Source organism: Vulpes vulpes, chromosome 4, assembly GCF_048418805.1.
Source record: "Vulpes vulpes isolate BD-2025 chromosome 4, VulVul3, whole genome shotgun sequence".
NCBI classification, from domain to species: Eukaryota; Metazoa; Chordata; class Mammalia; order Carnivora; family Canidae; genus Vulpes; species Vulpes vulpes.
The window spans coordinates 48,215,403-48,227,777 of NC_132783.1; the positions used below are offsets into that span (position 1 = coordinate 48,215,403).

General features: G+C 35.0%; 1 protein-coding gene across 25 annotated transcripts in view; it reads right to left on the reverse strand.

The window, feature by feature from the left end:
- Positions 1-12,375, reverse strand: part of PDLIM5 (PDZ and LIM domain 5) — a 212,063-nt gene that overhangs the window by 52,228 nt on the left and 147,460 nt on the right. For 8 of the 25 annotated variants that reach the window (XM_072755627.1, XM_072755625.1, XM_072755623.1 and 5 more), the window contains 3 exons: positions 4,692-4,808; positions 2,524-2,658; positions 1,626-1,757 (listed from right to left, as the gene is read on the reverse strand). The exons of 10 other annotated variants lie outside the window; for them this stretch is intronic. In XM_072755627.1, coding sequence (XP_072611728.1) covers positions 1,626-1,757; positions 2,524-2,658; positions 4,692-4,808 — 384 coding nt within the window. Of the gene's footprint in view, positions 1-1,625; positions 1,758-2,523; positions 2,662-4,397; positions 4,483-4,691; positions 4,809-7,659; positions 7,731-12,375 lie in introns of those variants that run through there. 7 more of the 25 variants (XM_072755626.1, XM_072755635.1, XM_072755642.1 and 4 more) reach the window with 6 other exon arrangements.

Genomic DNA, 12,375 nt, shown 5'->3' on the forward strand with positions numbered 1-12,375 from the left:
GCATGCATGCTTTTTTTAAAAAACCAGAAGTTTATTTAAACAACAAAACATTTGATTTGAAGGAAACACTCTCTAGGATTCATTTTTTTTTTTTCAGAGTAATTTATCTCTACTTAAAGACAGACTGCTCTGCATGTAAGGGTTATGTACAAAAATGTAAAATTGTCCCTGGTTTTACAATGATAAATGACAAACATTAAAATTCTCCAATCAAGCAAGGTTTGTGAGAATTTTAATGTTGCTCTTTTTTTATTAAATACTGAGTACAAAATAGCTTACTGGAATATAATAAGAGCGTGCCACTAACAGAGATGGGGTAGTCTCACACAACTAGTATTTTTCTCCATCCTATTTACATTTGTTTCTATCCTATCTCCATTTGATATCCATCAAAACACACCACTGGCCATTTAAAGTTTTTTTAAAAATGAAATAGATACTGGAGAGAAGATGTAAGTATTGCATTAGGTCCTCAAAGAGATTTTTTTTTCCAAATGTGGTCAGTAACCTGTCTCTGTATAGACTTCGCTCTGATGATGAAAGATTTCGGCTCAATTAACACTCACAATTCCACAAATATAAAATGACTTTTTATAAAATGATTTTGAGTGTTTTTTCCTTAGAGAAAAATGTATACTGATCTCTTTTTCTGTTTAAACATTTCCTTTAAAAATTACTCAGAATTATAACTTAAGTATATTGAAAAGTTCCATAACAGTGGATAGAAGATAAACACGTGATCAAGAGATAGCCTATGTCATATCAGGCTTTCACTAATTATAGTCTAATTATAGTTATACACTCTGCCATTAATTTTATGTTCCATCAGAAATGATTTTATTTTTATCTTTTTTTAAGATTTCATTTATTTATTCATGAGAGACACAGAGAAAGAGAGACAGAGGTAGAAGGAGAAGCAGGTTCCATGCAGGGAGCCCGATGTGGGACTCAATCCAAGGATCCCAGGATCACGTTGTGAGCTGAAAGCAGACGTTCAACCACTGAGTCACCCAGGCGCCACCAGAAATGACTTTAAACAGTTATTTCATTAAGATTATACCTTTCATGAACAGTTGGGATATTTTTATTTTTATATTATGCCTAATAATTTTTGGCATATTTGTTAACTTTAGGAGAAAAATTAATTTTGTTTCAAAATTTCCCTCATATGGTGAAAATTAAGTTGTTTGCCCAGGTAAAACCCTCATATTTGAGAACTATAAGATAGTAGTAGCCAATCAAAACAAATTATTTTATTATTCTTTTTCATTTTTCAGAAGGTATAATGGTATGTCTTACTAAATATTTGACTCTTCTAGTATAGCTACCATCCATGCAATGAAACAGTTATACTATAATTTAAGTACTTGCACAATTACTCATAATTTCATATTAAACATCAAGTGTGCTAATAAAAGATATCACAAAGGGTTAAAAGGGGGAGTTAATGATCATATAAAATAACATGCTTGAGTATTAGCATTGCATGGAATTTACAGTTAATTTAAAACTGAACACAAATCCACTCTAGGACTTTCTCATCTGGGTTAATATGGTGGTAAGGTGTCACAGAAAGCAGTATCATTTACAGCAAAACACCACTATGGTATCTGCTCCCACAGTACCTTATTTTTTTAACATGGATAGAGCCAGTTGACTTCCTCGAGGACTGGAGGTACGAAAAAGCTAAAGGCTTGGAAACAGGACTGATGCAAAGTGCATCCAGGAGTAAGTGATATTTATCAGGACTGGAGAGCCTGGTGAGCATTTAGAAAGAGTTTTAAATCGAAAAATCACATGACCAATAGCAGAAAGTTGTTTTTACAGTCTATGATTTGAAACATTTCCAGAAAGAGACAGAGATAGATGAGACAGAGACTTTATAGACAAGCAGGAAGAACAAAGCAGTAGAAAGAGAATAAAAGAAGGTCTGAGTATTCTACTATTTTACTCATTAATGACTCATTATTTTACTCATTTAGAATGACTAAATTTTCACCAAAATTGGTCAAGACAATATTTTAGAAAGTATATAAAGCTTTATAAAGACTACCAAAAATTATGTAGAAACAAAATCTCACAAAAATAAAAAGTTATTATTCTTTTTTGGGTAGGGATATAGTTAGACTTTAGATTACCCTCAAATACAATCAGTTTGTGAGAGAAGAAAATACCAATAGGAACTTAAAATATCTATTGATAGTTGATTCTGTTTCAGATATAAAAACTAAAAATGATAAAACCCCAAAACTCAATAAGTACACAACATGCAATAATCCATGTAACCGAGTAGTATCATGGATAAATGGTAGTAATGGAAACAGATGAAAGGATGATTTAAAGAAAAACCAGTAATAAATATTGTGGGATATGTCAACAACTTAGGTAAAATGTCCACAGCACAATCAGGATCTCATATAGATCTGTGACTCTTTCACATGGTTATGCTTGCCTTGAGGGGACTTGTAAGACAGTGAGAAGTGTTGGAATCACACAAGACACACATTGTACGTATAGTTCTACCTGGTTTTCGCAGCAAGAACAGCAGACACAGTAGCAGCTGCACTGCTAAGAACTGCAGCACTATATCTAGCAGAAGAGAAGGTAGAAAAGTTTCGAAAACCTTCCAAAGAACTTGTCACCACATTTCTTGTGGAGCTGCTTAAATTGATACAAAGGGAAAGAAAAAAAAGAGGAAAGGAACAAAAAGCAAAGTGAGAAGAGGTAGCGTAATACAGATAAGATAGTAGCCATCTTGTATTAATATTTAGACATTATAAAGGTATGATACAGAAGTATAATAAGAGTTCAGGTCGTTTATTTACTGTTGCTAAGATTTCTCTCAGAGATTGAAATTTGATATATAATCCTCCATAAAACTTATTTTTGAGACATAAAGGCTTTTGAATGTATTTAACTTCAGTCTCTAATCCTATTTAAAGTTAAATCAATAATATGTAACACACATGTGAAGATTGATTTGTCTGCATCTAAGTAGAAAATAAATCTAAACATGAAGTTTGAATTTCTGTAATCAGAGAAAGGAAGGTTATGTCGATTTTTCTAAAAAGACTCCATCTACATAAAGAGCTTTACCTTAGAGATGATATACATCCAGAGCCTGACATTTTAATGAAACTTGTGCTTTCAGGAGAAGCAGGTACAACCAACTGCCTATGCAGAAGCAGCAATACATATTAAAAAGAACAAGAAATAACTTTAAAATATTGAGAATAAATCTACGTGGGGAAGGAAAGCACCTTTAAAGTAAACAGCAATTAAACTGACTGTAACTAAAACACCCTCTCTGCTGATATTCTACACTTCTATTTTCAGTTAGCTCTATAAAGACTTAAAAAATGCTCAAAAAATGAAATTCTATTTTCAGAACTCTTATGACTTAAAATAATAAATATTTTCCTTTGGTCTTTTAGAAAAGGTCAAACACCTGGACAGGAATTAACATTCCATCATTAGGAGTGTAAGGATTTTCAAGTTAATTACCAACTTGAATTTGAGAAATTTTTTTATTAAGTTAAAATAAAATCTAAAATGTACAGCATGAAACCTATAGTTTCTTCTCATTTATGCATATAAGTTATTAATAAGCATCCTTACCATTCTATGACCATTTTTTTTTTTCATAATTTGTGACTGTGGTCACCTCCAACACAAAGTAATTATGTGCCAAAATCAACCCAGGTTAATGAGAACTCGGATGTCTGAAATTGTGAGTATGAACATAAGTCTTTTCTCCTTCTCAGAAGAATTTGATAAATTGTTATTTCTAGTTCCTTTGGCTATAATTTTACAAACCATTAGAAAGCATATTAAAGAAACAGTGGCAAGCCATTTTTAAAACTCATACAGAAATAAGTATAGTTTTTTTTTGTAAGCCTAAAATTTAATTGAACTGTATGGCTATGTTTTAGTAACCATTGTGAATGGCTAGAAAAGAAAGAATAGGGCTGGAAAGAGAAAAGAAAGATGTTATCAGTGGCAGAGCAGGGCAATATGAGTGTCATGCAATATGGAAGAATAAAGTTACCAAGGGATTCAACTTCGAATTCCTTAATTACTCTGCACCTTTCAAGCAATGGCTACTATTTGAGGAAGTAATGGTGAATAATAAATAGAAACTTAAGACTATAAAAAAGTCAGCTAAAAATAAATCAGCTAAATTGTCTTTCTCCTATAAAAAGAAAAGGAAACTGTGTGAATTTATTAACTTATATTGTATCACAAATAATAGCATAAAAGGACGTAGCATCAGTGGAGTCCTGCAAAATATTTTAAGTAACCTGAATATTTTTAGAATACGTGTAGGGACTTGGAATGTATGATCTCTATCACTCCTTTTTTGGGGTGAATGCTCTAACTCAGTAAAGTAGACTTACAACAAACTCAAGAAAGTTGATTTTCCAAATCACAGTGAATAAAGAGAAGGCATGGATTTCCTGACGTTATATTAGAACTCTGAATCTGAACAAAAAGAGAGAGAGAGAGATAGAAATATATAAAAGCAGTGTAAAGCGGTGTTCCACAGCTGAGTGCCAAAGTTTCTTGTCTACATATTAATGATGTCAGTTCTTAATCTATGATCATTTGTTCCTTTTTAGTCAAACAGTTTTAGTATTTAATTTCACCACTGGCGTTACAATTTCGACATACCAAGAAGGAAAAAACTCTACCTAGAACACGTAGTTACTTTAGAAAGTGTGGCTACTTGGCTACCAAAATATAAAACCTGAGAAGTTGCAGGTGGGTGAGGTCCACTCTTAGGTAGGTCTTCCAGAGAACTGTCAAACCTAAGTTTTCAGAGGCAAAATAAACAAGGCAAAGGAAATATTAATGAAAAGTACAGACATTTATCATCTATGCTCCCTTTTAGGTGTACACTGTTTACTTTTGGGAAATACTCTAGTTTTTTGGGGTTTTTTTGTTGTTTTTTTACTTCATAATTACAGTAAGGTTAAAACCAAAACCAATACCCTCACTACCACCAAATATAAGCTATCCCCTCCCCCAATTTTGTAACATGGCTACCTTCATGTGAGGGAAGAAAGGTGGATGAAAATTTCCACATGCATAGTCCAATACAAAGGACTATGTATTTTGCATGCTACAGGAAGTTAGGCTCTAAGAAATTAATTCACCTGCCCAAATATCATACACCTAGAAAGAGTCAGATGGAATGTGAGCCTGGTCTGCCTGTGTTACTTCCACTACATAATGCTTTCCAACATCTTGTGGGGCAGCTGTCTGAATAGTGATCTGCCAGAAAGCAACTAAAAATCTCCTTTCAAGTCAGAATGCTGTGTTTGTGGATCTGAAATAATATGGATGTTGTTTATCTTGATGTAAACAAAGTATTTTATCCAGTCCCACAACAAATGTTTACATGCAATTGTGTTGCTTTACTTTTTACTTTGTTTCTCTGATGTCTGTACTATTTTTTCTTCTGAATGCCAAAATTAAATTTTAGAACTATCACCAGGTGAAAAATTTTGAAAAATTTAGCGTGAGTTTTGAAAGAAGAAAGCACCAAGTATAACACTTTGGGAAGAAAAAGTAAATAGGAGAAATACAAAATTGCCCGCTATTAAAACAAAACAAAACAAAACAAAACTCTGCAGATAAAAATAAAATATATCAGTCATGTTATACTGATTTTCAGAATAGACAATGTAACACTAAGATAAAGAAACAGAAAAGTAGAAGTCATATTCCCATTTCTTATTTAGCACCGATCATACCTTTACCAAAGTATTGAAAAAAAAAAAAGGCAGACAACTTAAGAAAACTGTCATGGTAGAATTAAGATATCATTTAAGAGGTAGAGTAGAAAATGTTAAAAGAATAAGAACTGTAAGTCCTATAACAGGGGTCAGCAAACCCTAACCATCAGGTCAAATTTAGCCCACGATTTGGTTTTGTATGGCCTATGAACTAAGAGCAGTTTTAAATGGTTTTCTTAACAATGAAAAGAAGAAGAATATTTCATGACACATGAAAATTATATGAAATTCAAATTTCAGCCATAAAGTTTTAATAACTTTTAAATCAAGCTTTTTGGAACACAACCAGGTTTGTTCATTTACACATGTCTTATGGCTATTTTCAGACCACACATAGAGATGAGTAGTTGTGACAGGTCTTATGGCTCACAAAACCTAACATATTTACTATCTAGATCCTTACAAAAAAAGTTTGCTGACCCCTGTCTTGAGAAAAACCTCTACACACAGCCACCAGAGTAAACTTTAATACAAATCTGATCTTGTTGTTGAGACTTCCAGCACTGCTTTAAGGACAACTGTGGTCCTGGGTTCCCTACTCTCCGGCTTTTTCTTATGGAACTCTTCTTTCTCTCTGGCTTGCTCAGTCCATCTGGTTTTCCATCTCTTCCTGAACAGGCCAAGTTTCTTCCCATCTCAAGACCTCTGCATAGTCTGCTTCTCTCATTTTGTATGCCTACATCTCTACCAAATACCTTCATTGGGCTAATTCTAATTCCTAAGTGTCCTTCTCTCCTTGAGGCAGAGACATAGGCAGAGGGAGAAGCAGGCTTCCTACAGAGAGCCCGATGCAAATCTTAAACTGAAAATCTTATCTTGCAAATCTTAAACTCAATCCCAGGACCCCAGGATCACAACCTGAGCCAAAGACAGACACTCAACCACTGAGCCACCCTGAGGTGTCCCTGCCTTCAGTTTAAACGGGAGGCCTCCCCAATTCCCCAAATCACCCTAGGCTGCACATATCATATTCTTTCAAAGTACTCTGTACCTTCACATAACTTATTTGTCATTAATGTAATCAAATAGTTTGTGTGGTTAGTTGTTTAAATCTGGACTCCCTCAACTAAATTAGAAGCTCCCGGAGGTCAGAGACCATGACATTTCCTGGTACAAATGAGGTGTAACAAAGTGCTTACCATAAAGTGAATAATAAATATTTGTTGGATAAATGCATGAATGAAACATTGTTTTCAAATACAGAACACTCACAATATACATATATTTCTTAGAAAATATTTGTACCTTCTACAGACTATAGCAATTCAGGTTAAACAGGTTCCATATTACTGCCTAAGCAAGAAGGGACACATCATCAACCTCTAAGAAATTACTAGACCTCCAAAAATACCTTTAAAAATGTCTTTTACAACATATTTATCAATATTCTGGAAAAAAAGAAAATTTAGTTATACAGAATTATTAATGTCTACATACTAGACATATTATGAGGACAGGTAGGAAAAGGGAGTAAGCTGGAGTTCAGTCTTCCAATACCTCCATGCACTTTGTTGATTGGAAAAATGAGTGCCACTTGGAAATAAAGTTCACATAACTCATAAAATACCTTCTAAAGCCAGATTTCCACGTTTCCAAACAAATGCATTTGGCATGTTTCCCATGTGTTACACACACTGATTACCTATCCCTTTGCTTATTAGCCAACCTCTAAAAATACTAGACTTAAGAAAATTTTAAACTATTTCATTTAATACAGAACAGACATCAATATCTAATCTAATTCTGTAATTCCCTAATATTTATTCCTTTTAGGATTGTAAGAAGCTCTAATTAATAGCACCTCTGCAGCAGCCAAACTTTGTGCTTTCTCTGTTAACTTAAGTGAGTGTTTATTTCTTACCAGAGAGAGGTATGAAGACTTTATCCTTCCCAGATATGTCTGGAGAGTTGAGCTTGCAGCCTTTTGGCCTGCTTTTCTCAGGAAAAAATGAACAAAGAGCTATTTGTATATTATCTTTCTCAGCAATTATGTCTTTCTACACTTTCCAACGGGGATCCATGCTAGCAATCTGACCAGGCAAAGCAGGTGTGAGGTTGCTCATCTAACAATTTGCCATACTATAGGAACAGGGAATGGAACTCTCTTTTCTATGCCTCAGGCCTGACAACTGTCAAAAAAAAAAAAAAAAAAAAAAGCAAGATTCTTATGCTGTGGGCTGCATCTCCTCCCTTTTCCTCTGGGGCCTCAACTGATCTATCTCCTTTGCGTTTTCTACTTCACCTTCTCCGTTGCGTGCTCTGAGTTCTCATTAAAAAATACTATAGTATAGTTTCTCTTAAAAAAAAAAAACACCAAAAATATAAAACAAAACAAAAACTGCCTTCCCTTTCTATTTTCCTATCCCCACTAACAGCCAAAGGGAATAATAGTTTTACTCTAGAAAAACTGTGTTTCCTCACCTGCCTGTCGCTCTTCAGCCAGCTCAAGAGGGCCTCATCTTTCAACTTTGATGAAACCATATTCCTGCTAAAGTCACTAGTGATCTCTTTGTGGCTAAATTCAAGTGATGATTTGCAGTCCTCATTTTCTTTTTATTGTGGTAAAAAACACATATAAAACTTGCCATCTTAACCACTTTTAAGTGTATGGTTTAGTAATATTAAGTATATTCACTGCTGTGAAATAGACCTCTGAAACTTTCTTATCTTGCAAATCTTAAACTGCACCCATTAAGCAACTCCTCTTTTTCCCCACTGCCCACTCCCTGGCAACCCCATCCTACTTTCTATTCTATGAATTTTATTTCCTTAATATCTCATATAGGTGGAATCATACTGTTTGTCTTTTTGAGTACATCCCTCATTTTACTTAGTCTGGGTATAAGACCTAACTGACCACTCCTTTTCTCCCGTCTTCTATGCCTTAATTCTACACACTTGTGCGTTTTTAGCACCATTTTACTGGCTATTCCTGATTGCGGGATGTGGAAGTTCTCCATTAGTAACACAATTTCAGAATGCTAATCTGGCTCATCCATATTGAGATTATATGTAAACTATGTAAATTTGTCACAAAGGCTAATCTTTAAAATAAGTGCGAATGAATGCAGAAACGTTCTTTTGCAGCAAAAAAAACCCTTCAAATTTCCAACTAAAAATTTCATTGCCTCCTCACTTTCTTTATAAATATCACAAAATAACCAAGGAGAGTGACTTATTATATCCCCACATGGCAATGAGAGGAGAAATTCAATATATTAAAATATGTATGTTATACCAGGTAAAGGAGTAAAATGACAATTGTCCTTTGACTTTTCTCTCTTCCACAAAGAAAATATTCACAGAATAATACTGCTAAGCAGAAAATTGAATATACGAGGATCACGCCTGCATTCTGTGCTTTCAGGGTTCACTGGCAAAGCTATTCATTTTAGTCAAGGAGACCACTAGTTTGGAAAACTGAGTATCTTCCACTGGCTTCTTGACAATAAAAATGGTGAGTGTATTCACCTGTAACTGAGATTTCCCTTCTGGAAAATTAAATCAACTAAACTTCAGCTGGAAATTTCTGGCACTCTTAGTCACAAGCTAAATTTATTAATTGATTTCATTAGCCTTTGTCTCGCAGCAACCTAAAAAGATTATTTAAGCCTGCTAATAATTCTACATTATGGATGGCACTTTATAGAGAACTTAAATTTTAGCAAGTAGGGGCATCCTTGCTTTCGTACACATGGGGAAGATTAAGTAAATGACCAAACATGAAAATACCACCCAAAATTATATTTACTTTTTGTGAAAGCAAAGATAAAAGACTGACTCATTATTTTTCTTGGTGGTTTCCACTTTACTAAAGGAAAAGAGAGAAAGAATAAGAGAGATCTCTGATGCAAATGGAACTTATTACTTGTGTTAGGGGAAGAGTCTGCTCTTTATCAATATATATATATATATAGTCTATTTTATTTACACCTTTCACATTCTGCCTTAACTCTTATATATTTCTCTACTGTTGCTTTCTCTAATGGACTATTATTGAATAATCCCCTGTCTTAGTATTATATGAACTCCTTAGGTTAACTCTACAGTACTCCTTGATCTTTTCAGAGAAAATTTTCTCTTTAAAAAATTTATTTGAGACACAGAAAGAAAGAGAAAGAGAGAAAGAGCATGAGCGCACACAAGTGGGAAGGGGTGGGTGCAAAAGGAGAGGGAGAAGCAAATTCCCTGCTGAGCAGGGAGCCCAATGAGGGGCTTGATCCCAGGACCCTGAGATCATGACCTGAGCTGAAGGCAGATGCGTGTGTAACCAAATGAGCCTCTAGAGAAATTTTTCTATACGATCTGAAGATAAGATTGAGCATATAAAATATCTATTCTAAAAACCCAATATAATATAAAGATTTTAAAAGTAACACCAATTTTAAAATAATTTGGAACAATCCCCTGATAAAAGCCTACATCCCTCAGTAACAGTAAGGTACTAATCACTAATCGTAGCCCTTCACTCTGCATCATCAACTTCTTGATAGTTCCCATTATTGATTTCAAATAGTTAGAAACAGCTTCCTCTATGGGGCAGAAACCTGCCTGCCATTTTGTAGCATTAATGTACTCCTAACATATAAAAAATTATAAATGATAAAGGTATTAGTAGATTCAGAATAAAAAAGATGTAATATTTAATAAGCAACACTGCATCAATCTGCTACCTGTTTGAAAATACACATGAATCTGACTGAATGCCTACTATGCAACAGCCACACACTGTGAGTCCTTGGAGAAGTAAGGTGTCTTGAGAATCCCACCAAGGCATCTTATGCTCCACTGAGTATGCTACCAACATTAGGGAACAAAAGTGAAGGGTCACACACTCTCTAGCTAAATCTTCTGGATCACACATTATCCTGAGTTCTCCCATTCAATTGCTGCATTTACTCATTCAATCAATGATGACATCTGGATTCCACTTCATGCCAAGCATCCTCACATATTCTACTGTTCACTTTAATTTCCTGCCTCTGTGGAGCTTACATTCTAGTGCCCAATTTCCTCTAACAGATCATGAGGATCAAACTAATCATACTCTCCATACATTTACCTGCCACAATCAGAAGTGCAAACCCTTTGGGTCACCATCAACTCCTGGATGCTTGTTTCTTTAGTGTTTTATATATCTCCTAATCTGATCAATTACCCATCCTTCTCAGCCTGCATAAATCTTGTTAGTCTATTGTATCTTCTATTGTTCTGCATCTTCTGTGCAGTCCCTTCAAAAAGAAGTTCCTTTTCTCTCATACCTTGTACATTTATACACTTGGAAACAGAGATAATGCCTTCCTCAATATTGCTTCTAACATCAGTCATCTTAGATCATTCAAAATCCCAAATCCCTCAAGGCTCATTCCTCAGGTTATACCACTATACACTTATCTCTTTTTTCTTCCCTTTACCTCACCGACTATTTGCACTTCAGGTCCCAAGTCACTGTCTTCCTCTTCACCTACATTCCAACAGTTGTTCTTGATGACTTCAGTGTTGTCATGTTGAATCACTGAATAATCTAACTGCTAAATTCTTTGACTTCTTCACTTCAATGATAATTCCTCCAAGGCTAAAAAGTTTCAGGCCTGGAACATCTCAGCCATGCACTCCAGAATTCATAACTTTTACTTGTTCATCAGTACCTCTAAAATCTGGATGTTAAGCATCTCCTTTTTTTTGTAACTCATTCACCCTCTACATCTTGGTTCTAATAACTTTTTGCTGAACTGACCTTTACCAATTTGACTGATTCTTACCAACTGAATTAACTCCTACCAAATTCATGGATTCTTAGCAGTATTTCCTTATCCATCAACCCCTACCCCTCAATATTTCTAGACTCTTGTCAGCAGTTCCTCTAAAACAAACCCATCATATTACTTCCCTCTGCATCAGTACCTCCTTGGCCTAACTTCCTATCATCTCTTGCCTAAGCTAAGGGAATACACATAACTAATCTCCTGTGTTCATTATTTCTCCCCCACAATCAATTTTACATAATATTCAGAGAGATCTTTTAAAATCTATATATCAGATGTTACTCTCATGATTAAAATCCTGTATTGGGCTTTCTAATTAATTGGGATAAGAATCTAAATCTCTTAACACAACTTACAAGGCAAAAAATGATCTGGCTCCTAACTACTTCACATAATCTTTTATCACTCTCTTCTTCATTTACTATGCTTCAGTCATAGTGGATTCTTTCAGTTCATTAAACATAGCAAAGTGAATCCTATCTCAGGACCTTTGCACTTGCTATTTCCTCTGCCTAGAGAGCCTATCTTCTGCATAATTGCATAGTTAACTCCTTCAGGTCATTCATGTTACAGCTCAAATATCTTCTTTTCCCCTAACTGATGTCTAATGACTTCATTCCTCCCCTTCCCTCATTATACTTATATTGTCCTATATTATTTCTTTATAGAATAACCTCATAGGGGGATCCCTGGGTGGTGCAGCGGTTTGGCGCCTGCCTTTGGCCCAGGGCGCGCTCCTGGAGACCCGGGATCGAATCCCACATCGGGCTCCCAGTGCATGGAGCCTGCTTCTCCCTCTGCCTGTGTCTCTG